Here is a 26908-nt window from a genome sequence, read left to right on the forward strand (position 1 = left end):
TCTACCACAGTAATAAAGAAACTGAAAGCTAATTTTTCACGCCAAGGCATTCCGGATTCAGTGATCTCAGACAACGGCCCACAATATGCGTCCCAGGACTTCCAAAAATTCAGCAAACAGTGGGGATTTCAGCATGTGACCTCATCACCCGGCTACCCACAGAGCAATGGCAAAGCCGAATCAGCTGTCAAGACGGCAAAAAGACTTCTTATCAAAGCCAAAGCGGCTGGACAGGATCCTTATTTTGCACTTCTTGACCACCGCCAACACACCGTCACAGGGCCTGGATAGTAGTCCAGCACAGTGACTACTCAGTCGCCGTACCAAAACACTGCTGCCAACGAAAGCAACCCTGTTAAGGCCAGAAGTTGTTCAGGTCAGTCAGAATCTGAAGAACAGGCAGCAATGTCAGAGTACATACTACAACAGATCAACTAGAGACTTGGACATACTTGCCACGGGTGACTGTGCGAGGATACAACCACTCCCACCCCACACTGTCTGGAGATAGGCAGGTTGCTGAAGCCAGTTGATGGGAGGTCCTATGAGGTTCAGTTGCACTCTGGAAGTGTCATTAGGAGAAATCGCAGACACCTCAGGCATGCACCTGGTGTGACCTTCAGTGACCCTCTCGATATGGAGATCAGCGTCCCCAGTCAGCCACAGGCTGTGGGATATGAACTTGCAGAGATTGTTCCGGTCCCTCACAGTGTCGCAGCAGAACATACACCCAGTGACATTGGTAACAGAGACAACCACGACACGACCAGAGCCGGTCGCACAGTAGTGCAGCCACAGCGATATAAGGACTGTGTGGTATCATGCAGATAAATAAATTGATATGCTGATGTTTACATGCACCTGGCACTTGAAAAGTAAACAAGCACAAAAGTTATGGTTTACATATGTTGATATTGATGTGATCATTTGCACATTTCAAGTTCTTAGCGAATGGTTGAGTGTTATCAAACTGAAATAGGTGATGTATACGGTGTTTTCAGTTTTATTAGTTGCTATTTTCGTCAGTTGCTGAGAGGAGATTTGGATTGATGAACATATGGAATTGTTTATGACTTAGCAATAAGCAGTGTTAGTATTAGAATTTTGTTTGTTGGCTAAAGTCAAATCTTGAGATAACCGCTCTAACTCTCAAAAGATAAAGGATGTAACAATAGGAACTATAGTTAGGAACCATTGTTTAGTTCCGTGGGCCACACAAACATGTTTTGTAGTGACACCGCCTGTGTAACCGGACCAAGCAGAATGTACCGTACACGCCAAAGTTTATAACCCAGTGGGGTGAAACAGCAAGGCCGGTGACACACTAGATGTGTTGCGCGCATGTCAGCTGCGTGGCGTGTCCGTTTATATTTCGGCTCTCATGTTAACAGGTTAGAGCTTACACACTGCCTGCGTGACACGCACGTCTCAGGCGCGGCTCGTGCCACGCCGAAAACGTGTGCCTGCTAGTTAGAATCAACGCCTTTTTTTCACACGACACGCAAGCGTGTTGGAAGCGTTTCCAGGAAATAGGAAAAGATGTTTATATGTTGTTTAGACACAAATACATATTAATAAATTACATGTTGATGTTTGAAAGTCTCTAGGTTTTGATATAAATGCAGATATAAATGTAATAAAAAAAAATTGATTTTCTAATATTGCACCTGTCAATACAGAACGAAATATTCTAATAAATAGCCTATTTTTTTTGTCAATACTGCAGACGTCGTCTTTGCTGTAATCAAATCAGTATATATTTATGTTTAACATGGTATTTCATTTTATCAATGGGAAACATACATGTGTACAGACAAGGCTAGCAGCAGCAGCGCCGCGTCAGACACGTTTCTGGTGTGTAAAGACAGAAAAATCCACGCAACTGACACGCAACAGAAACGCCACGCTCACGCCACGCAGCCAGTGTGTAACCGGCCTAAGAAGTGTGTACCCTTCTTGTGATTAAGTAACCAACCTTAACAGGGAGGACCCCCAAATCTTTATTTGTCCACCCCCCCCAAAGGCCCATTCTGCCCAAATTGTAGAAAAGTTGAACGTCTCTGGAAAACTACTAAACTTGTGGTTCATAGGATTCACCTTAAAGAACTAACTGTTACTTTAAACGAGATGCTGAGAAAGGCCAGAACTTGTTTCTTTTCTCATCTTATATCCTCGAATAAGCACAATCCCAGAATCTTATTCAACACCATTAATGCTTTAGTGTCTCCTTCTGGCCCTCAAGCAACTGTGTCTTCTAAATCGGACTGTGATGTATTCCTCCACTTCTTTGTAAATAAGATCAGAGATGTTAGGGCTAACATCTTACCATCACTTCCTCAGAACTCTGCCTGTGACTTGTCTCCCGCTCATTTTTTGTCCACTTTTAAACCTGTGGCATTACATGACATCACTTCGGAAACTGCACTTCTTAAAGTTTCTAGTGATATTATGATGTCAGCTGATTCAAAGGATTTTACAGTTTTGGGCCTATTGGACCTTTCTTCTGCGTTTGACAATATCGATCATAACATTATGATAAATAGACTTTGTGATCTGGTTGGGATATCTGGATCAGTTTTAAAATGGTTCTCATTCTACCTTTCTGGTAGAAGTTTTAGTGTTTATGTGAATCAGATGAACTCTGAAACTACAGAGTTGTCGTATGGGGTACCTCAGGGTTCTGTCTTGGGACCCATACTGATCCTCTTGTACATATTTCCTTTAGGACAGATAATTTCAAAATCAATTTAGTAACATATCGTACCATCTGTATGCGGATGATATTCAACTGTACTGTTCGTTTAAGGAAACTGAGTTCTCTAAATCTATCTTTTATAAACTGTTTGACTAGTATCAAACAGTGGTTATGTGACAACTTTCTGCTTCTGAACTCAGATAAAACAGAAACTCTAATTATTGCCCCTGAAAGTCGTATCCCCGAGATAAAGCAGCATATTGGGGACTGTCCAGCCAAGTCTCAGGAACTTAGGTGTGGTTTTTGATTCAGCTATGTCGTTGGATCACCACTCTAAATTATTAGTTAGGAACTGTTTCTTCCAACTGAGAAATATTTCTAAGTTACGAACACTTGTGACTAAGGATGAATTAGAGATGTTCATTCATGCTTTCATTTCTTCACGTTTAGATTACTGTAACAGTCTTTTTACCTGTCTGAGTAAGAATCAGCTTTATCGTCTCCAGACTGTTCAGAATTCTGCTGCAAGGATTTTAATGCACATTAACAAAAGAGCACAAATCACACCTGTTTTAGCAGCACTTTACTGGTTACCAGTCCAGTATAGAATTCAATTTAAAATCCTGGTCATTACTTTCAGAGCCTTGCACGGTCAAGTTCCTTCCTACATCTCCGATTTGAACCTGAGGGCTGTGTTGTCTGGAGCTTTGTGCTCCTGGTAGGGTCTCCCAAGGCAAAGTGGTCTCAGGTGAGGGGCCAGACAAAGAATGGTTCAAAAACCCTATGGAAAAACGAGGTAGAGATGGAGGGACCCTGCCCGGAGGAAGCCCGGGGTCCCCGTCTGGAGCCAGGCCCAGACGGAGCCCGGCCGGGCACAGCCCGAACAAGCTACGTGGCTCCCATCTCTCCAGCCCATGGGCCCACCACCTGTGGGAGGAAACGCTGGGGTCGGGTGCGATGCCATATGGGTGGCAGTGAAGGTCAGGGGCCTCGATGGACCAGACCCGGGCAGCAGACGCTGGCTCTGGGGACGTGGAACGTCACGTCTCTGTGGGGGAAGGAGCCGGAACTGGTGCGGGAGGTGGAGCGCTACCGGTTAGATCTGGTGGGGCTTACCTCTACGCACAGTCTTGGTTCTGGAACCATACTCCTGGATAGGGGTTGGACTCTTTTCTTCTCCGGAGTTGCCCAGGGTGTGAGGCGCCGGGCGGTGTGGGGATACTCACAAGCCCCGGCTGGCGCCGCTGTGTTGGAGTTTACCCCGGTGGACGAGAGGGTCGCCTCCCACGCCTGCGGGTTGTGGGGGGAAAACTCTGACTGTTGTTTGTGCATATGCACCAAACAGGAGTTCGGAGTATTCGGCCTTCTTGGAGACCTTGACTGGAGTCCTGCATGGGGCTTCAGTGGGGACTCCATTGTTCTGCTGGGGACTTCAACGCACACGTGGGCAATGATGGAGACACCTGGAGGCGTGATTGGGAGGAACGGCCTCCCTGATCTAAACCAGAGTGGTTGTTTGTTGTTGGACTTCTGTGCTAGTCATGGATTGTCTATACTTGAACACCATGTTCGAACACAGGGATGCTCATAAGTGTACTTGGTACCAGAGCACCCTAGGCCGAAGGTCAATGATCGATTTTATAAGCGTTTCATCTGATCTGAGGCCGTATGTTTTGGACACTCGGGTGAAGAGAGGGGCAGAGCTGTCAACCGATCACCATCTGGTGGTGAGTTGGGTCAGGGGGTGGGGGAAGACTCTGGACAGACCTGGTAAGCCCAAACGTGTAGTGCGGGTAAATTGGGAACGTCTGGAGGAGGCCCCTGTCCGACAGACTTTCAACTCACACCTCCGGCGGAGCTTTTCGTGCATCCCTGTGGAGGCCGGGGGCATTGAACCAGAGTGGACAATGTTCAAAGTTTCCATTGCTGAAGCTGCGGCGAGGAGGTGTGGTCTTAGGGTCTTAGGTGCCTCAAGGGGCGGTAACCCACGAACACCGTGGTGGACACCGGTGGTCAGGGAAGCCGTCCGACTGAAGAAGGAGTCTTTCGGGATATGTTATCCCGGGGGTCTCCGGAGGCAGTTGCAGGGTACCGAAGGGCCCGAAGAGCTGCAGCCTCTGCCGTGAAAGAGGCAAAGCAGCGGGTGTGGGAGAAGTTTGGAGAAGACATGGAGAAGGACTTTCGGTCGGCACCAAAGTGCTTCTGGAAAACGGTTTGCCACTTCAGGAGGGGGAAGCGGGGAACCATCCAAGCTGTGTACAGTAAGAATGGGACGCTGTTGACCTCAACTGAGGAGGTAATAGGGCGGTGGAAGGAGCACTTTGAGGAACTCCTGAATCCGACTAATACGCCCTCTATGTTAGAGGCAGAGCTGGAGGATAACGGGGGATTGTCGTCGATTTCCCAGGCGGAAGTCACTGATGTAGTCAAACAACTCCACAGTGGCAAAGCCCCGGGGATTGATGAGATCTGTCCAGAAATGCTCAAGGCTCTGGGTGTGGAGGGGCTGTCCTGGTTGACACGCCTCTTCAATATTGCGTGGAAGTCTGGGACGGTGCCAAAGGAGTGGCAGACTGGGGGTGGTTCCCCTTTTTAAAAAGGGGGACCATCGCTCATCGCTGCTCTTTGCAGATGATGTGGTCCTGATGGCATCATCGGCCTGTGACCTTCAGCACTCACTGGATCGGTTCGCAACTGAGTGTGAAGCGGTTGGGATGAGGATCAGCACCTCTAAATCTGAGGCCATGGTTCTCAGCAGGAAACCGATGGAATGCCTTCTCCAGGTAGGGAATGAGTCCTTACCCCAAGTGAAGGAGTTCAAGTACCTTGGGGTTTTGTTTGCGAGTGAGGGGACAATGGAGCGGGAGATTGGTCGGAGAATCGGCGCAGCGGGTGCGGTATTGCATTCAATCTATCGCACCGTTGTGACGAAAAGAGAGCTGAGCCAGAAGGCAAAGCTCTCGATCTACCGGTCAGTTTTCGTTCCTACCCTCACCTATGGTCATGAAGGCTGGGTCATGACCGAAAGAACGAGATCCAGGGTACAAGCGGCCGAAATGGGTTTTCTCAGGAGGGTGGCTGGCGTCTCCCTTAGAGATAGGGTGAGAAGCTCAGTCATCCGTGAGGAGCTCGGAGTAGTGCCGCTGCTCCTTTGCGTCGAAAGGAGCCAGTTGAGGTGGTTCGGGCATCTGGTAAGGATGCCCCCTGGGCGCCTCCCTAGGGAGGTGTTCCAGGCACGTCCAGCTGGCAGGAGGCCTCGGGGAAGACCCAGGACTAGGTGGAGGGATTATATCTCCAACCTCGCCTGGGAACGCCTCGGGATCCCCCAGTCGGAGCTGGTTAATGTTGCTCGGGAAAGGGAAGTTTGGGGTCCCCTGCTGGAGCTGCTCCCCCCGCGACCCAACACCGGATAAGCGGACGAAGATGGATGGATGGAGGTTTTTTTATGGTTGTTTGTTATGTTTGTTATTTGTATTTCAATTTGCTTGTATTGTGACTTCTTGTGTTGTATTGCATTTTATTGTGAAGCACTTTGTGATTTTTATCTGTGAAAGGTGATATACAAATAAACTTTACTTACTTACTTTCTTTGCTGTTTTTAAAACCTCTCTCTTTACGTGGTGTACAGCCACCGACTGTGATCCTGCCTGACCCTTTTGAATGTCCCAAAATCACAATGTTCTGACAGCTGCCGCAATTCTGCAACAAAGTTAGCTACAGACTGACCTGACTTCTGAAAATGGCTGTGAAATTTTAAACGTTGGGACTATTACCGATGGCTTTGGGTTGTGGTAGTTCCCGACGAGCTTGACCAAGTCATCGTATGGCGTTTCCTCGGTGTGGCCAAGTTCCTTATCAGCTTATAAGTCTTTGCCCCACACACACACACTCAGGAAAATTGAGCGCCGTTTAGCCTCCTCTGTAATTCCATTAGCAGCAAAAAAGTGTCCCAACCTTTCCACATACTCTGTCCAGTCCTCGTCCCACTCCACAAATTCACCGATAGTCCCAAACGTCATCTGCATGCAAGGCTCTCTTCCTTGTTCTTGCCACTGCCCTACAGTCGCTCCGCGTGTCTCCTCCACATGCTCCTCTTCACTAATCTAGAAATCTAGACGCACCCTAGTGGCAGCAAAGACTGGCTGGAAAAACCAAACTCTAGTCAGGCTAATCGCATCGTGTATAGAGTCGGTGGGCGGGCTTATGGCTGCTGCTGCTGGGAACAGCGGTCTTCTGTAAGACTTGGAGTTAAGCTTTTCTTTGAGAAAAGTATGGCACTGAAATCATTCTTAAAAAAGGAAGATGTGTTCGGAGTTTTGCAGACCAGATACAGCAAAGGTTTAATCTATCAACTAGCTTTGCTACCTTCTTCGTTACTCTGGTTGGTTCTAGCGCTTGCCTATTGCATTGAAAGACAACCGTTTATCCCGCCCCTCGCATTGAGCCCTGTCAATGGTGAGTTCCCAGACCCAAAATCTTGATGTGGGTCTGACTTGTCAGGCTACCTCTTCACTGCTTTCACTCATGAAACTAGCCGCCTAACGTTGACTAGCCAGCTCTCTAATTTAGCCAACGCTAAAAACAAAACTGAATGTAAAAACACTTCCAGTTCACCTCGTCGCCAAAAATATGTGGTAACTTGGTCAATAATAGGCACCACAACAAAGGTTGCATCGAGTGGCAGATTTTAATATCGAATGTGGACAGGCAAAAAACAACAGTCAACTAGAGCCCAGAACTAGCATTCTCTTTTAACCCGTGTGTGGTCCTTCGGGTCTTGGTGACCCAAAGGACCACACAAGGGCTAATACAGCACCTTAGTGCTTGTTTTTACAGCATTTTGGTCAGCTTAAACTGTGTTTAAATGTGCTCTAGAAATAAACTTTACTTACTTACTTTACAAGAGACAGGGTTTAGAGAGCAATTCTCAACAAAGTACAAAAAACAAAAGTACATAACCCTTGTTTTGTCCTTTGGGTCACTGGGACCCAAAGGACAACATAAGGGCTAGCAAGTACACATTGCTTAACACACCGTAGTGAGGGAGTACTGAAACTAGTGCCACATAATTATGAGAGCTCCACCTAGTGGCATGAAAGATGATTAACATCTTAAGCATTACAACAGTCTGGCTCAAAGCATTCAGATTGCAATGTGTTTTTACATTTTACACCTGTATTATAGGGGTATTTCATGGATTTGGTAATGCACTTCCATGAAACTTGGAAATTTACAGATTAATAAAAAAAATTGTCACAACCAAGACAACATATAGTGAGATAGAATGGGTCACCTTGAACAACGTGAACGTTGAACGAAGAATGTTTGATTACAGAAGATGTGATATTCCTGCTTTGCAGAAGAATCATTGTCATGTCCACTTGCAACCCTACTATATTTGAATATACTGTTAAGATGTGCTTTTACCTGAACCAGCCATATCCCATCTTTAGTGTCCTCCACTAATTCATAGAAGTGCATTTCTCCACTGAAGTGTGTTGTGCTGGCATCTCCTGCCTCTGTCTGCTCCTTCTCTTTCTTGATGGCCGAGTACAGCTCCCCCTGTGTCAACTCTCCTGTGGAGAAAAAAAGTGCCATGATTAAAAAAGAGCTTTGTTTGACCTCTATATAATGAATGAATGCTTATTTCGAACATTTTAAAATAGTGAAAACTAAAAAAAACAAAATATTAATTTAACATGTCCGAAAAGGATTAGGAAGAAGCAAAAGCATATTTAATCCTACCCCCTTTTCCACTACTATATAATAATCATCATGAATAGGTAAATGTTTACATCATAAAGTATTTATATCATATTTAACACGTTCTTTACAATTTCCTAGTATATTTACACACCAGAAGGTAAAGACATTTTTCCTATGTATATATTGATCATAAAAAATAAAATAAATAAATAAATGAGATCACGTGACCGACGACTCGCATGGCTGCTCAGGGCTGAGGCTCTTCGCCCCATCTCCGCATTATCATTAAAAACCAGGTCTATTCTTTTTTTATTTGACGTTAATCCTTTCATTTGTTACCACGGTAACTTTGTAGAATGCCTTCAGGAGCGAAAAAGCAGACTCCACTGCAGTTTAACCAAGCAAAGAATTCTGCTAACTCGGCAAGCATGGCGACGGCTAGCGAGGTTTCGGAATGCTAATGTGGACAAACGAGGGAGGCCATGGCCAGGGTTCTGGAAAGGCAACAAAGCAGGCTTCAATCAGCGGTCCGCATCGCAGTGAAGGAGGCGTTAGCAGAAATTGACACCTCGCTTCAACACATCAGGACAGAGCTGGAGAGGCAGGGAACTACGGTAAGAGATTTAATACAGCGACTAGACGAGGCGCAGAAGGACAACAAACAGATGAGGAACACGGTTAAAGCCTGTAATGATGACCAGAGGAAATTTGAGCTGAAGTTGGCTGAACTGGAAGATAGATCGAGAAGAAATAACTTCCAGATCATCGGACTGAAGGAGGGCAGCTAGAAAGATGACCCAGTTGGATTTTTTACAAAAACAGTTGCCAAAATGGATTCCATCCCTACAACAGGGCTACCATCAAAATTTACAGGGCACACAGAATCTACGGCAAGGGTGCAGGAACACGCACGCAATTATTCAGGGGGCGAGACAGGCACAGCAGGAAGGCCCGATTCGAGATTCCAACGCTGTGCTTTAAGCCTGACTACAGCGCTTTCACCACCCAGCGGCGCCAGGGATTTATAGGAGTGCAGCGTAAGCTGCATGCTAAAGGCATCCCAAACTTTCTCATCTATCCGGCAACTCAGAGTAAATCAAGGACGGAGAACGTTCACATTCATTGCACCCAAGGAAGCGGACAAGTTCTGTCGGGATTCGGATATGAAGGAAAGGGACGTGACGCCCGCGCTGGATGCTTCACGACCGGACCGGGAGCCGTCATTGGGCCCGGAGGGCGGCTTGGGGACCTCCGGTGCGGGAAGCAAGCAGGCGGACCCGACGACTGTGGATTAGTGTATTTGGAACACTGAAAGTTCAACCAAGGACACTGCATGTAAGTTTGGCAACCTGACGTTTAAAGGAATGTTTGATGAGGCTGAAAACATGACGGACACGGACTGCTCAATTTACACAGCCTAAGAACATGATAAACACTTATCTTATAATCTATATTTACTACTCTTACATGGTTTGTTACCCACATAGACTATTTCAGTAATAGCTGGTCGAATTATAATGTATGTGCTTGGGAGCCGAGTTACAAGGAGCATTTGATTTGACGGCATTTTATATATATATATATATATATATATATATATATATATATATATATATATATATATATATATATATATATATAGATATAGATATAGATATATATAGATAGATTAGTTTATTTCAGAACTTAATAGATGGTTGGTACTAGGGCTGGGCGATATATCGATATTAAAAATATATCGATATATTTTTAAATGAGATATGGAATTAGACCATATCGCATATATCGATATAGTTCAAATGTGATCCTTGCTCCCATAGATATATACACAGATGTCGCCTTGAGGTTCTAAACATACGTCAAAACCGCCGCCATCTTGGAACAGGGGTCCGAAGCATTCCGATCAACGCTAAAGATGCCAGACTTTTGTACTGCTTAATTATGTTCGATAGAGGAAATGAAAAGAACAAACAGCAATGAATAACATTTAACAGGTGACAATGTGTTTTATGATTATGTATGCCGCCTTCGACCAGCAATCTGAGCTCCGGCGGCAGCGGGAGGCTGAGAGCTCCGTGGCGGCCGCAGCGTCTCTTCCCCGGGAAAAACACAGCTTTGCCTCGCTGCTGCATGGGTCCCCGCTGATCCAAATCGGACCAGCCAAAGACAGAGTGGTGATCGGTAGGATCTTACACGTAGTCCAGGACGACCTGTATGTCGATATCGGCGGAAAGTTCCACTAAGTTTGCCGGCGGCAGGCGGACGGAGAGAAGCTACAGCGGGGCAGCAGAGAGCTTCTGCGGCTGCAGGATCTGGAGCTCACTGCCCGTTAAAATTACATGTAACGCATAAATACATACAGAAATAAATAGTGGAGGAATGAGCCTGGACATTTCAGTCTGTTTTAAACTTCACCTTGAAGCAGAAACTCTTAGTTCAGAAGGGTGAAGTTTCCGTTTGGACTCAGATCTGTGAACCGATCATAATAAATATTCTTTGTATTAACACATTAATTAGTTTCTTTGTTTTGTAGTCGATAGTTCATCTTTTAGTTTACTTAAGTGGAAGCAGTATCAAGTGGAAGAATGGGACTATAAACCTAGGCTTACAGGCATGAGGCATTACATTTTGAACAAAGTAGATTATATTAATATCAAAAGCTTAATTGACCTTTGGAACGAATCACAAATATGGAGCTTTGATTTCAAAAAGGTACTCTTGTTATACAGTATTTAGGTTTACATTTTATTGTTATTTGAACAGCTGAGCATTTAATCATGAACCAGGTGAAGAAACCGGTTTATTATTTATTTGATTTTGCAACTGTCTCTATGAAACTACTTGTGACATGTCATATTTGATTTTGGCTTTGACTGAACATTTGCTCTCACTTTGCGGAAAAAAATATCGGGATATATATCGTATATCGATATTCAGCCAAAATATATCGGGATATGACTTTTGGTCCATATCGCCCAGCCCTAGTTGGTACTTCGTTTTAAGGTTTTTTTTGCAACATTTTTCATGTTTAACATAGGAAAGCATTAGACCTGTTTCAGTTAACCTGTGACTTTAGACAGGAGGAGCAGTTCTGAGCTGAGTTTTTGTGCGAGCTGCGTTTGATGCGGCCAGAGGGAAGGGGGTCTGCGGTCTCGGAGGTTTAGGGGATTTATTTAATGTTTTGTGTTTTCACCACACTGTGCTTAGATCTAACAGCTCACGCTTTGTTACAAACTTATCAGTGAATTCCGGTAGGGTACTCGAGACATATATGTGTACATTTTGAAGATGGCTGAACTTTCAATCCTTTCTGTTAACATCAGGGGGCTGATCAAGCAAGCTAAATTCCTGGACTATTTAAGGAGGAAGAACATAGACGTGGCGCTTATTCAAGAATCACATTTGCGTAAAAGAGATGTAAATAGTCTACAAAATAAATATTTCAAAGTTGCTGCTACATCTAGTGATGACACCAGAACCAAGGGCTCCATTGTTTTGCTGTCACGGAGATGCACAATCACCATAGACAAAAGTAGTAAAGACTCTTCAGGCAGGATATCATATATATGTACTACGATAAGGAGTAGGAAAATAGCCTTTGTCTCAGTATATGCACCGGCTACATATGATGAAAGCTTTTTCCCATGCCTAACCAATGAATTGTTTTCTCTCAATGAATACTCACTAATTATAGAGGGGGACAAGAATGCGGAACTAGACTTACATCAGGATAGATCAAGGGTTAGCCACACAAAGGCCCAAAAACACATATCGGACATGTTTAATGCAGTTGTGGAATCCCACGATCTTACAGATATATGGAGAATGCACAATCCTACTAGCAAGGATTAAACCTTTTTTCCCCACACGTCACCGCACCCACTCCCGCATTGATTATTTTTTGTGCTCCAGTACTTAAGGCAATGTTCCACACTACAGCAGTAGAACTAGCAATCCTGTCTGACCACAATTCACTGATAACCACATTCCATTGTGATATGTTAGGAGAAAAATCTAGACGGTGGCAATTTAATAATTCCCTTCTTCAAAACACAGCTTTTAATACAGAATTTGGAGCTAAACTAGCGGAGTTCATATCAATCAATACTGGCTCAGTTTCGGACCCGGCCTACATCTGGCAAGCCACTTAAGGATTTATTAGAGATTTCACATCTTCCTTTGCAGCAAATTATAAGAAAAAGAGAGAGGCAAGAATTGAGGAGTTGGAAGAACATTGTAAATCGTTAGAGCGATCTCTTAAGACTTGTTTTTCTAAATCTACACAAAGCTAAATGACTTGCTAAAAAGGAGAGCTGAATTTAAGGCTGAAATGATTCCTCAAATAACTCGAATAATGACTTGCCTCGAAGCTTCGTTAAATGTTACCAACGTTGTATCGCTGACGGACGGTGTTTCCGCATGGAGCATTATTACTGTCGCACAGACGCGGCTCAGTCTGCTACTGGTGACGTCTATGCTGGCGACACATGCCAGAGCGTAAATAGCGAGGGCCTAACGGTACAGATCCACTTTTGCGACACAACCAGAGACAGGCTGGAGAAAACGACAGAAAGTGTCCAAAGTTTGGAATCAGTTCAAACGTAATTAAAACTAAAACTCTGTACAATATGTCTACTGCAAAATCAAACTAGCTTACCACGATAATAGCACGTAACTTAATAACTTAATCATCCATTCCACGAAGCGGACCCAACGATGAAACTACACCAAACACAACAACTACAAAAATCAAAGACAAGAAAATACGTAGTGGTGACCACGTTCTGATCTAAACCGCTGGCGTGTTGACTATCCCTTCTGAAAAACAGCTGATTGTTGCGCATCTCTCTCTCTCTACAGAGAAACAGCTGATCAACGATCTAATAGCATAAGTGTAACAGAACTGTGTGACATTATAATCAAATGGCGCTTTTCCATTACATGGTACCTACTCGCCTCGCCTCTACTCTACTTTTTTGGTTTTCCATTACAAAAAAAAGTACCTGGTACCTGCTAACAGGTACTTTTTTTAGTACCTGCTCAGTCGAGGTTCCAAGCGAGCTGAGGCGAGAAGGTGACGTGAAACCCTGCAGGCTGCTGATTGGTTGGAAAGAAGAGTCACTGATCACTGCATTGCTAGCGAGAGACGGCATTTTTAAATAGTTTAGCCAGCGGTGTTTTTTTGCTCCACGCAGAGCTTTCTCCGTAGCATACAAGTGGCCTGATGGTTATACTGGTACGCTGGTGTGTGCATGTGTGATGTGTGTGTGTGGGGAGCTAGTGAGCGAGGGAGAAGTGAGAGAGTGACGGCGATTATCTCCGCAGCGAGTAGCGACTCTAGAGTCATATATATGTGAGAGAAACAAAGCGAAAATGAAAAACTAAAAGAAAAAATTATCCGATTAATCGATCGATAAAGTGCTAGATTAATCGATTACAAAAATAATCGTTAGCTGCAGCCCTAGCTGAATTCATAATGCATGGAGTGAGGAAAAATTAGAATTTTAACGGCTGTAAACCAAGCAAATTACTAGCTCTGAAATTAAAACAAAGCGAATCCAGAGCTGCTATCAACAGCATCCGCATGGACCGAGGTATCTCAATGAATCCTAAAGAGATTACTGCCACTTTCCAATCCTTTTATTCAAAGCTGTATGAATCCTCCTGCAAGCCAGATCCGACGCAGTGCCAAAAGTTCCTAAAAGAGCTAAACGTGCCTCTTAGTGGCCCAGAGGAGGCAGGAGAACTGGGTCAACCTTTTACGTTAGAGGAACTCAAATCAGCGCTAAAAACAGCTATGAAAGGGAAAACACCGGGGTTTGATGGAATTCCATCGGAACTCTTACTACACAGTTCTTAGACACACTAGGACCCATCATTTTACAAACTTTAACCTCGCCCATTGAGAGGGGCACCTTTCATCAACAAACCAACACTGCATTAATTTCGGTCACACACAAAAAGGGCAAAGATCCTAAGGAGTGTTCAAATTACAGGCCCATCAGCCTCATTGGGACTGATATTAAAGTGTAAATTGCAGGTTACATTTTTCATGAAGTTAAGCAATGTGCTTATTAAAACATAAAGATTGTTTAAGACCATTGTTTTGTATGGCTTTTTATAACAAAATGCTGAACGTAATATGAAAAGTTGGTATTTTTTACAGTGGTTTTAAGCACCCCCCCTCCCTTCCACTAGGCGGGGTGTGACGTAATAAGAGGGACTCCAAGACTAGAGTTACGGTTAGCTAGTCTATATTGGAGACCTTGCTAAAATGGTAAACTATTGTGTTTTTGCTGGATGTACGAGTACATCAGAAACAGGGCAGAGGGTCCACTAGGACAAACAGCTGATTCGTGCCTGGGTGAGGTTTGTGGCTATGAAGTGGGCTGATTTTACTGCTGCCTCTGTGACCCACTCTCTCCTCTGCCTGCTGCGCTGTGGCTGTGTGTGTGTGTGTGTGTGTGTGTGTGTGTGTGTGTGTGTGTGTGTGTGTGTGCAGCCGTGGCCATGTGTGTGTGTGGCCGTGTGTGAGTTAAGGCATGGATACCCGACCCAAGGCCAACGGGTCCCGACGGGCCGGGCTCGGGCAGATATTTAGAAATTATGGTCGGGTTCGACTCGGGCTCGGTCACATCAGCGTGATAAGGAATTTGTTGTAAAATGGTCCTGCGGCTCCTTTTAAGAGAGCTCAGTGCGTGTGGGTTTGTGTGTGTGTGTGAGTGTGTGTGGCAAGTGGGCAGAAAAGAGATCAAGAGAATCAGACGTGTTGTAGATGCAACCAGAGCAGAGTTAGTGGTTATTCATGTTATAACGTCTCCCCTGGTTTTCTGATCACGGTCGGAAACGAAGCGATCAGGAAAGAACATTGAACATGTTAACAGCTTATTAACGTGCGCTTGCTGCCCCGTATGCGCTGATTCGCTCATCTGTTGACATTTCCGAATGCCTTCCTACAGTTGCTTAATTAAAAAGGGCTTTCCACACAAACAAACGTAGCCTACATGTGTCATTAGTATGAGAGGAAAAAAGATGAGATTTTAACTGTGTCGGGCTCGGGTCGGGCTCGGACATAAATTTCTTAATGCCTGTCGGGCTCGGGCCGGGTTCGGACACGGCTCTGTCGGACGCGGGCCGGCCTCAGACAGAAAAATTCGGCCCAATCCGGACTCTAGTGTGTGTGAAAGACGGCTGGCCAGCGAGGTTGTCAGGTGCTTGTTGAGTTTAACTTTGAAAAGACCGTTAACTACAGGTTCCCGTTAATCTTATGATGGACATGTGTTGTGATATTTAAACAAACGATCCGTCAACAGCGAAATAAAAGCTTCTTATTTATGAGACCGGTCTGAGAGTCCTCCGGTTTACAGCGTTGTGTCCGAGCGAGACTGTCCGAGCGACGAGCCAGCGGCCGGGGCAGGCGCTGCTGGTTGTACTTTATGGAGCTTCTCACCTCCGAAAACTTTGAAGCAAATTGTCAATTCAGCAACCGTTTTAGGAAGACTGCCTATATTTGAAATCGAAACAGTTAATTTCTCGCCTAAAACCTTCTCAGAAGTGAATTTAGTGATGAATAAGATGGCGAAAATGGATAAAATTGTCCCATTTTTGGCCTGTTAATGTACCAATGACAGGCCAACAACGGCAACTCCTGTCAATGGGATGCCCGCTATCTCCCATGCTATTTGCGATCTCTCTTGAACCGTTAGCCCAGGCCATAAGGCAAAATAAAATATGTAATGTCCAGATTGGATCAAATAACAACTCAATATCGTTATTTGCAGATTATATTTTACTGTACATATCTGACCTTGAGGACTCTGTTCCAAAAATCCTTAAGATCTAAATTTGGCTCAATCTCCATCTATAAAATCAATTGGAATAAATCTAATCTGCTCCTGTTGAACGACAAACAGGTGTCATCAGCTATTAGTATTACAATACCAACCCAAACCAAAATTACATTACATCGCTACAGCGAGTTGTCCAGGACAACTATGAAACTATACTAAGTAGTGTTCAAAGGGACCTGACTAATTGGTCTACGCTGCCGGCATCGCTAAGGTCCAGGATTGCTGTTGTTAAAATGAACATAGTTCCTTGTGTGAACTTCTTAAGTACAATGATCCCCTTACCCCCACCAATACATTTCCGGAAGAAACTTGATGCCGTAACCTGGCAGTATATTTGGAACAACAACCTAGGCTAAAATACTCTACCTTGCAACGTACCACAAAACACAGGAGGCCTGGCCCTCCCCAACCTTAAAGTGTACCATAGAGCCTTTCAGCTACGGGCCCTCAGAGTGTGGATAGACCCCTCATTTACAGTTCCATGGAGAGAAATAGAGCAAAACCTCACAAGAAATCTAAGACTGCAAGACCTTTTGCAGGTGTGTGTCCAAAAAAAGTGTATGCTAACCTATGGCCCTATTATCACCAACACATTGACCAACTTTAAACATATTAGAGTATTTATACTCTAGACCAGTTATTGCGTGGGGAAGGAATGTTCAGCTTTGAGGACCAGAGAACTAGCTTTGAAATCCTTAGGACATCCATTTTCCTTTATCTTCGCTTAAGGTTAGCCCTAAAATGTTATAGAGTACCACAGGGAAACAGTCTTGAGACCCACCCAATCATTAAATGGCTTGTTGATTTTCCTGCGAGAGGATTAGTGTCCAGTTGACTGACCACTGCTCTGAATTGAAACCATCATAATCATACCATTCAAGGATTAGGCTACTAATCATTTGCACAAATTAACAGGTAAGCAGAAGATGTTCCTCAGGTAATTTACCATGAAGATCAATTTTCTATGACTCTAGAATATGATGCGTAAAAATCTCTTTCACTCTTTTCCTCCCGCTCTCTCATGGGCTAAAATATTAATTTCCTAAGTCATATTAACTTCCACTGCTCACTTTTAATGCAAAGTGTACAACGGTTTGTTTTTGCAAATGACAAGTGACTCATTGAATGCTTTCAATTAAGAGCAGTACGACGAGTTTCCTTCTCTACATATATGCCTTGCTCCCTCGTATATATTGACATAGAAAATAAATACACTGAAAAAATTGGACTCTAAAATCTAGAAACTATAAAGATAATTAAGTGATAAATTCCATGCACACTGTAAACATGAATGGAACAGAGTATATTTATCAGTTATTTCCCCCCAGCAAAATATAAGGTCAAAAACTATTGAGGTGTCCTCTCACTATTGTTTCATGAATGTACAGTAGCCTACATCACTAGATAGTTACTGGTCCAGTGAACTAAGACTATAATTTGGGAGGATTGTACAATTAGGATATGTTCTTAAAATTGTACAATCCTCCCAAATTATAGTCCCAGTGTGTGTGTGTGTGTGTGTAACTCCGAAAATGCAATGTACCACAGGTGCCCGTTAATCTTATGATGGACATGTGTTGTGATATTTAAACAAACGATCCGCGAAATAAAAGCTTCTTATTTACGAGACCGGGTCTGAGAGACCTCCAGCTTACAGCGGAGTCTCCGAGCAACGAGGTAGTGGCCCCGGCAGGCGCTAGCTGACCGTCACATCACTTTATGGAGCTTCTCAACTCCGAAAACTTTGAAGTAAATTGTCAATTCGGCAACGATTTGCGTAAGACAGCCTATATTCAAAATCTAAACAGTTAATTTCTCGCCTAAAACGTTCTCAGAAGTGAATTTAGTGGTGAAATAACGACAAAAATTGTCGGACTTGAGACTCTCCAGTCTAACGTGACAAGCTAGATAGTTGCGGCCGGCATTGCCTACTCGCCGGCCGGCCAATGAAGCTCAGAGACTACGCTGTCAGCTTGAAGTCTGTCAACCCTCCCACCAGCCGTTGGGCCACGAATGAAAGTGTCACTTCAAATTGAAAAGCCTTAATGTTAAATAGAAATAGCAATGGTGAATCTTAAAATGTGAAAAAGGCAATTACCTAATGTAAAATTCAAAAGATAAAAACTTCAAATTGAAAATTATTTTTTTCTATTTGAGATTTTAATTTAAGTATTTCTATTTAAGCTTTTCCATTTCACATTTTGAGTTTCATATTTGATGTTTCTGTCATTCAATAAAAGATTTCAGTTTAAGCATTAAACTTTGCATTTTAAATTTGACTTTTTACATTGAACTTTACATTTTCAAATTATCATTTTACATTTCAACTTTGCTTTTTCAGTTTCCTTTTTCTTTTTTAAATTTAATTATGGCATGATTTTTCCTAGTAGAGTAGTAAAATAATATTTAGGGCCCGAGCGCCAACAGCGGCGAAGGCCCTATTGAAACTGAAGGAATTATTAGGGCCCGAGCGCCGACAGCGGCGAAGGCCCTATTGAAACTGAAGGAATTATTATTTAGGGCCCGAGCGCCGACAGCGGCGAAGGCCCTATTGAAACTGAAGGAATTATTATTATTTTTCTATTATTATTTTCCCGTCAAATGAATTGCCTTTTTGAGGGGCTTAACATATTCAAAAACTCACCAAATTTGGCGGCCGCATCAAGTCTGGTGAAGATTTATGTATTTTAAGGGTTTCGGGAATAGGTGCACAAAAATGGCTCGCTAGCGCCCCCTAGAAAGTTAAGAAAATTGAGCCCTGCAGTGCGTTTAACGTAGACTCACGAAACTTGGTACACATATGTAACATGTCAAGATGTACAAGAAACTTCATCAGAGCCATACCCTAAACCCAACAGGAAGTCCGCCATTTTGAATTAAATGTTCAAAATTAGTGCGATTTTGGCCATTTCCACATGTCGTACTTTAACAAACTCCTCCTAGAGATTTTATCCGATCAACTTCAAACTCGGTCTGTGCCATCTTAAGATGTTAAAGATGAAAAGTTGTTAAAAGAAAAACTTTTAACAACTTTTCAGTTGGCAGGGCGGCTATTTTGTGCGTTTCGCTGCCAAAACAGGAAGTGGGTGTAACTCGAGTGTACGTTGTCCGATTACCTCGAAACTTTTCAGGATTCATAAGAGTCCAACCCTGAGGACAAATAAAGGCCAATATTTACTTAAAGTTATAGCGCCCCCTAGTGGCAACAGGAAGTAGGCCTAAAAGTTAAGGTGCTATACTTTAACGAACTCCTCTTAGAGATTTCATCCGATGGACTTCAAACTTGGTCTGTACCATCCCAACACCTTAACGATCAAAAGTTATTAAAAGAAAAACTTTTTGTCAGACGGTGTGGGCGTGGCGGCCATTTTGAGTGTTTAGCGATGAACAAAGAAGTTGTTGTAACTTGAGTGTACGTTGTTGTATCTGCCCGAAATTTCTCACAATTGACAAGGGTCCAGGCCTGAGGACACCTACAGGCCAAAATTGACTTTTGGTCATAGCGCCCCCCCTGCTGGCAACAGGAAATCTGCCTTATATGACAAACTCATAATGTGTGGTCTACATGTGATACTGAGCCGCCCCCTATAATATGGACACGCCCACTTACTCAGGCCACGCCCCCTTTCATAACATTTGAACCGTTTAAGGTATACCCTTGTGTGAGGTATCATTGAACTCAGCAGAGACTTCCTTCTTCATTGGTGATGGTTTGGCCCGCCCCTATGTTTAAGCCACGGTCCCCTTTTATTACTAATGGCCCGATTGATGTAAACACTTGTGTGAGGTGTCATTGAACTCAGCAGAGACTTCCTTCTTCATCGGTGATGGTTTGGCCCGCCCCCTATGTTTAAGCCACGCCCCCTTTCATACATGCTGACCCATTTAAGGTAGAGTCTTGTGTGAGGTATCATTCATCTCAGCAGAGGCTTCATTTTTAATTGGTAATGGTTGGACCCGCCCCCTATGCTTTAGCCACGCCCCCTTTCACAGCTAATGAACCGTATGACTTAGAGTCTTGTGTGAGGTATCGTTGAACTCGGCGGGGAATTCCCTTTTCATTGTTGACGATTCGCGGCGTCTGAGTGCCGCACGAATGCACGGTCGCAAGGAGCGGCGTCCGCCGGTAACCCCGACGCGCACAGAGGCGCGAGGGCCCGTCCATCGCTGCACGCAGCTTTAATTTTTATTTGATCTTGCTTCGTTTTCTCTTTGGACTTTCAATTTGAATTATGAATAAATATTCGCTCCATAAATTAGGGGAGGGTCATGTCTTTTTATTCTTTGTTGAGGGGAGGGTGATCCAAATTTTTTTAGTCCAGAGCGGTATGGAGCTAAATCAGGGCCAAATGTTTTGTTAATTTGAAAAAAAACATATATACAACTGATGCTTGAAATGGAAAATTTAAGTTTTGGTCTAAAACTTGAAAAAATAAAACCATTCATTCAAACTAAAAATAAGTCTACCAATTTTTCTCTCAGTTTGAATAAAATTTAGATTAAATTCTGGAATTATTTTGAATAAATTTTCATTTTTCACTTTTATATTTGTTTTCAGTTCCACATTTCATGTTTTCAGATTCAAAACTTATTTTTTTACAACTTCAAATCTTATTTTTTTCAGTTTCAGATCAGTTTTTTTCAGTTTCAGACTTTTGGCCCCGATTTTGCTGGGGGGCGTGGCTTCAACTCAGAGGGGCGTGGAATTATGAGTGACAGCCTAACAAAGAAGGCAGAAGACTCCTCTGTCATGTTGCCTACAGGAAATGGTGTTACTGCGAGAACTATGACTGAATGCTTTCTATCCACTATATACACATGTGATTTGTACTTAAAGTGATGCCAGTGACAAATTTGCATTTAAAAAATTGTTTTGGACAACACGTGGTACCAGTTACACTATGAGAGAAATAAACTGTGCCAGGTTGTGCAGTTCAGCAGGAACAATGACTTCTCCCACTTCCACGACCATTTATTTTAGTTCCATTATATTCTATTTTGTGTCAAATCATAACAAATGTTATCACAGGATACTTTACAGATAGGAGTAGTACACTCTATAATAAGAGACCTAATAATTCCCCCATGAGTATGCATTTGGTATCAGCAAGGGAAAACTTAAAACGTAGTAACAGTAAATAAATGTAGGGGTTCCCGATTTATTGACTCAATATTGTTTTTGCAATATCACATTGTGCAATATAAATATCAAAAATGTCCCAAAAAGTATGCTATATTCCGTTTAATTTGTGGAGAGATGCGCCATTGGCTAGGTGTTGTGATCAATTTAGAGCCAGCATATTTCATTGGCCAGGTCACGTGGCACACTTCAAAAGAGTGAGTGAAGAGCGAGAAAGAAGATAGAAGCGAACAGACAGAAAGAGGGAGTGCGAGCTGCAAAGCCAGTGTGTGGAGTGAAAGGAAAGAAGAGACAAAAACATAGGAACTTGAGTGTGGCTCAGGGAGACAACGAAATTATGGAGATTGAAGAGGAAACTTTAGTAGCCAAAAATAATGCTTAAACTCAAGTTGATTTATGAGGACTATAGTTAACTGCTCCTCAGATCTCTCCAGGGTAAGTCAAGACAGCTAGCTAGACTATCTGTCCAATCTGAGTTTTCTTTTGCACGACTAAAACAACTTTTGAACATACACGTTCCACCAAAACGAGTTCCTTCCCAAGCCTATTTTGCAGTGGCACTGAGGCTCCGTGCGACGCTTAGTGCTGCCCATGACGATTGCGATTGGTTTAAAGACACGCCAATAAACCAGAGCCATTTCTCTCCAATCCCAGAATGCTGTGTCGACTAACCAGACCCCTTCTTCGCAGCGCTGTGGAGATCTGGCAATGCGAGACTAGCCTTAGCCTAACATTAGCCCTCCTCTCTTTGTTTACGGTCTTAACCCGGCTTGCCTGCACTTCCAGTCGGCGGAGCTGTGTTGATAGACCTCGGCAATGCTGTTGTTTTCGGTCTCGCCACAAAATCGACCGCATTCTTACTTAGTGTTATCTTAGTCTCAGACAAAAAGGACAGAATTTTATTTCAACACCAAAACTGTGTATTATTACTTAAATACCTGTGCAATCACTTTTTTTTTCTTCATTTTTACATCAATGTTAATGTCAGCTCCGACATTTGCTAAACAAATAGTGCTTGTGTGAGTGTTGTGAGCTCATCTGTATCTGGCTCCCTAATTATTCAATATTTCCTACACTGGGTGTTAGATAGATAGTTTACATAGAAGTCTTACTTACCTAGATATGATTGCTATTTCAGTGTAAACAAAAAACGACAGGAGTGAGGGAGACCCTGTATGCGGCTGAGGCAATATTGTTTTAATTGACAATAATAATACTTTGTTTACATTTCTGAATGTGCATTTGTTAAGCACCATTCACTTAAAATGTGACTGTGAGCTAAAATAAAACAGCAGATTGTAGTTTCTGTATGCATCCCCAAAGCATTATCTGTAAAACAGTTAAAATGGGGGAAATGTTAAAAATTGTATTGCAGGTCGATTTAAGGTGTGCGCCCCTAAATTTCCTGCCTGTGCCCCTAAGATTTTTTAGTTCGGGGCTACAGTGCTCCTAGTAAAAAAAAGAGGAGACAATACCATTAATGTTACGTGCTAGGTTAGCTGATAGTAGCTTTGTTTCTTTGTTATACGAACCAAGGTTAGCTTATCCTTGTAACAATAGTCAAAATTCAAAAATTAGATATAACATTACTGTTTTTCACATTATGCAAATGAATTCTATGGTCCAAGAGGATTTTTTGTATAGCACGTTAAGCTGGATATATGTGTAAAATTTCAAGTAAATTGGATTCACAGTGTGAGAGGCGTGGCCTTTCCAAAAATCACGTTTTTTGGGGGGGCTAACATCCACGCCACTATGTGGCCGATTGGGCTCAGATTTCGTGTGAAGCATTTGCACCATTTCCAGTTATGGTGACAAGTCTTATTTTTCTAGCTCATTCCAGTTCACAGCAATTTGAGTTTTTGCGGAAGACAATGAATAATAATAACAACAACAAACTGGCTCAAACTCAATAGGGTTCTACCCCTTTGGGGTTTGAACGCTAATAATAACCATACTATACTTTTATTTGGAACTTCAATATAAACAAAAATAACTGCCTCAAAAAGTAAGACTAGGGATTTATTTCCTTGGACCGACTACGAGGTGGAACTGTTGCTGAAAGGTATGTAAGCCTACCTAACCAATAAAACTGACTGCTGTGGGTGTCTGCGTCTGTTTAAGACTAGAGTTCTCAAACTATAATGATAAATGTCTCTGTTTTAGGGGTTGGAAATAGCGGTATAGTGTTAAAAACATATTATAGTGGATGTAGCCTTAGTGATGGGAAGATGAAGCCTCACGAGGCTTTGGGGCTTTCTTTCTATTAGTGCAGAAAAATGGGATTCGGGGCTTCAAACACACAGCTAGCACAGTGACATCTGGTGGCTTGCAAAACGTATAGTACCCCTCTAAGACTGGGGCTAAAACACTAAAACATATTGCTAATTTAAATTGTCCACTATGTTATGGTAAAATAATTATTAAAACCACCCCCACCCACCATTACCTGATTTCTCTACCAGCTCGCTGACATCCTTCTTCTCAGCCAGTCCGGAGTATCCCAGCCCTCGACACTCCAGGATGGTTTTCAACTTCTTATAACTGAGAGTAACTGGATCCACAAGCTGAGAGGCGAACATACCAGTCTCACACCAAACTACCGCCTCAAAAACTCTTGCTAGCATAAACAACACTATGAAATACAAGAGTAAGAAGAACAATTTTAACCACATCTTAAAGCTGGACGAGAGCGCTGCTGGCACAAGATAATATATCTGTCATAGGCTGTCTATGACCAATGGATAGGCTACTTAGGATCCACCAATCACTTTCTACCTTTTCACAACATACATTAGCTTAATATAAAATTGTCCGTCAGACCTTCATCGTTTGATCGAGTGTGGCTTGGAAGATATCCCTGACCGTTCACTTCCTTCACCAGTAGTGCACATTCGTGAGTCCTGCTAACGGTGACAGCTAGCTAATTAGCTTAGCATGCAGGTAGGCCTTGGTATCATCCAAAACAAATAGGCGTCGACAAGATCCAGTGTCAACTGCACGCACTGCAGTTTCCCGCTGAATGAAAGTAGCGAGCGACACCAAATGCTGCTGTGGTTTAAGATATCCACATTAGAAAAAGACACCAATGACGGATCTGATTTTTGCTCCGATCAGCTGGGTACACAGAGCACCGTCACCGAGATGACGTCACATCCGGCTCTACCTCACGCATGTAAACAAGATACAAAATAAAATACTGATAAAAGATTGGCCGTTTTCGAAATCGCCTCCTACATACTACAGACGAAAACAGTATGGGCTGAGCCTCTGAACAAGCTCTTAAAAGCACTGGACAAAAAATAAACTCACCCACTATTGCAAATGAAAAACATAACTCATAGATGCTGCATGGTTTAGCTCCCCCCACCCCTTAACCTATTCTAACAGCTCATGGTGACATAAGTCAAACAAGATATTCAACTAGAAAAGTCTGCCTGACAGTGTGCCTACTATTGGTGCACATCCGAATAACACTGGCTAACAGTAAATCTGATGTTTGACACGACCTACAGTAAAGAGTCCACGATAGGAGGAGGAGTTTGTGTTTGGTTATTCAGAATTTTCGAGAAACTCAAACTTTAAAATGTTAGGGTACTATTCAACTTTCAAATCACATTAATACTTTTTGAAATATTCAATTTTCTTTGAAGCTTTTTAAAAAGCCCTTCTGACATTTTTACATTAGTCTGTTTTGGATAGAATGTACAGACTCAGAGTAGGGGATCCAACTGACTGAGTGAGGAGCAGCAGATGCAAATTATTTTTACTTTGCTATACCATCCACAGTTTTAACTCACATTTATTTTACATCAAAATGTAGGGAATGTTGTGCCCTTTCTAACAATGTGCTTAGGGAGGCAAACAGACTTTCACATAAGGCACAGTGAGCTTCCAAGTGTCCACCAACTGCAACACTGCCTCCTGTATTAAATCATACAAGAAATACCAGGAGGAGAAGACAAACAGGACAGCTATTGTCCTCACATTTCTTACACAACAAGATGCACAGGATGTTCAGTGGGGTGTCATCTCTCTCACAGTATTAAAGATTAAGCGAAAACACCTGTCAGTTAGGAGTCAGTCAGTTGGTCAGTTAGTCCATCATGACATCATGTTAGCTGACAAATAACACCTCTTCTCCTTTCTTCGTCTCCTCTTCTTGTCCTCTCCTTTTATTATCCTCCCCCTGTGGCAGTACGTGTTGTTAAGTGATTTGCGCAGTGAAGGAGGGAGACTGAATGTTTGACGGGTCAAAAATGTCCATTTAATGATGATTATACCTTTGAAGTTCATTCTTTAATTCAAAAACCGTGAGTCCAAACGGCAAAATAGTATCATCACCAGAGAGATAAACGCATTGATGTGGTTTGTGGTTTCAAATATATGCGACACAGAGCAGGTAATAAAAAGGGAACTGTCTGCATCCTTCCAGATGTTTCTTTTCATTGTTTCTATCGGCAGTTGATACGAACAGAGCCAAAAGTTTAAGTCCGGTGAATTCCATAGTTATGTCTGCGACCGGCACAAATGGAGGAAAATGTACAATGTTGTGCCCTTTCTAACAATTTACTTAGGGAGACAAACAGACTTTCACATAAGGCACAGTGAGCTTCTAAGGGAAGTGTTGTCCACCAACTGCCACACTGCCTCCTGTAGCCTATTATTGGTTCTCATAATACATCCAGGGGTTTATTTTGATAAGCGTTTAAAAAGGGTGTTGCGTGTGACGCATCACATTGTATTACTCTTTTGTGCATGCGGGTCATTTTCAGGCCGTTATATATATGTCAATGGTACCCACAATACGTCTTTTTAAACTGAAACGGGGATGCGCAAGCCCTCTGCCTTTTTATCACCACAAGTTTACAAATACGTCTCGGCTGATTATGTATCACCTGTGTCACAGCCAAAAATTGAGAGACACACCCACCAAACGAGAGAAAACACAACTCCAAGCCTGTTGCACACAGTTTCACGCAGTTCCGAGGAAACGCGTCATTCAACCAGGAAACCGTAGCAACTGTTTTGCGATTGACCGCGCCCCAGTTCTCGAGTCTGATGCGGGTCACATTTAAAAAAATAAATATGTCAACAGCCAGTCAAAAAAAATTGAGCATTAAGGCCTGCAGTCTGAACGTAGCCATAATTTGATTCTGGGAGGATGTCTCCTGAATCAACCGGAGTTTAGAATGCCAACGCAAAGAAAGTGGAAGGTGAGGGACATCCGTCCAACAACCTCTGGCAACATCGGAATATTCCCGTAAATTAAATGTTGTCAATATAGGCTACTTCCACCCCGTCCTTACTGGACAGTTGTAATCCGTAATCCGATTCTCCACTGGGCATGTCGGTGCTGCGTTCCGGCTGTGCGGCTGTTTTGTTCCGTCCTCCGCCACACGCCATACCACACCGGACGCGTCTCAGTAGCGGAGCGTCTTGCTGCCCGACTCGCAGATGATATTGACTCTACAGAACAATTAAGTGTTTATTAAACTAGTATCTACCTTCCACTCC

At 43.1% G+C, this 26908-nt stretch overlaps 1 protein-coding gene across 5 annotated transcripts in view; it reads right to left on the reverse strand.

The window, feature by feature from the left end:
* The window catches only part of rnf103 (ring finger protein 103), a 41151-nt gene extending 16606 nt beyond the window's left edge, over positions 1–24545 (reverse strand). The window contains exons 1-3 of one of the 5 annotated variants that reach the window (XM_028589252.1): positions 24215–24545; positions 23841–23958; positions 8123–8271 (exon numbers count right to left, since the gene is read on the reverse strand). In XM_028589252.1, coding sequence (XP_028445053.1) covers positions 8123–8271; positions 23841–23958; positions 24215–24220 — 273 coding nt within the window. In that variant the 5' untranslated portion in view covers positions 24221–24545. Of the gene's footprint in view, positions 1–8122; positions 8272–13058; positions 13156–23840 lie in introns of those variants that run through there. The other 4 variants (XM_028589251.1, XM_028589254.1, XM_028589250.1 and 1 more) reach the window with 4 other exon arrangements.
* Between the last annotated feature and the right edge of the window lie 2363 nt (positions 24546–26908).

This window comes from Perca flavescens, chromosome 10 (assembly GCF_004354835.1).
Source record: "Perca flavescens isolate YP-PL-M2 chromosome 10, PFLA_1.0, whole genome shotgun sequence".
In the NCBI taxonomy this organism is placed as follows: domain Eukaryota; kingdom Metazoa; phylum Chordata; class Actinopteri; order Perciformes; family Percidae; genus Perca; species Perca flavescens.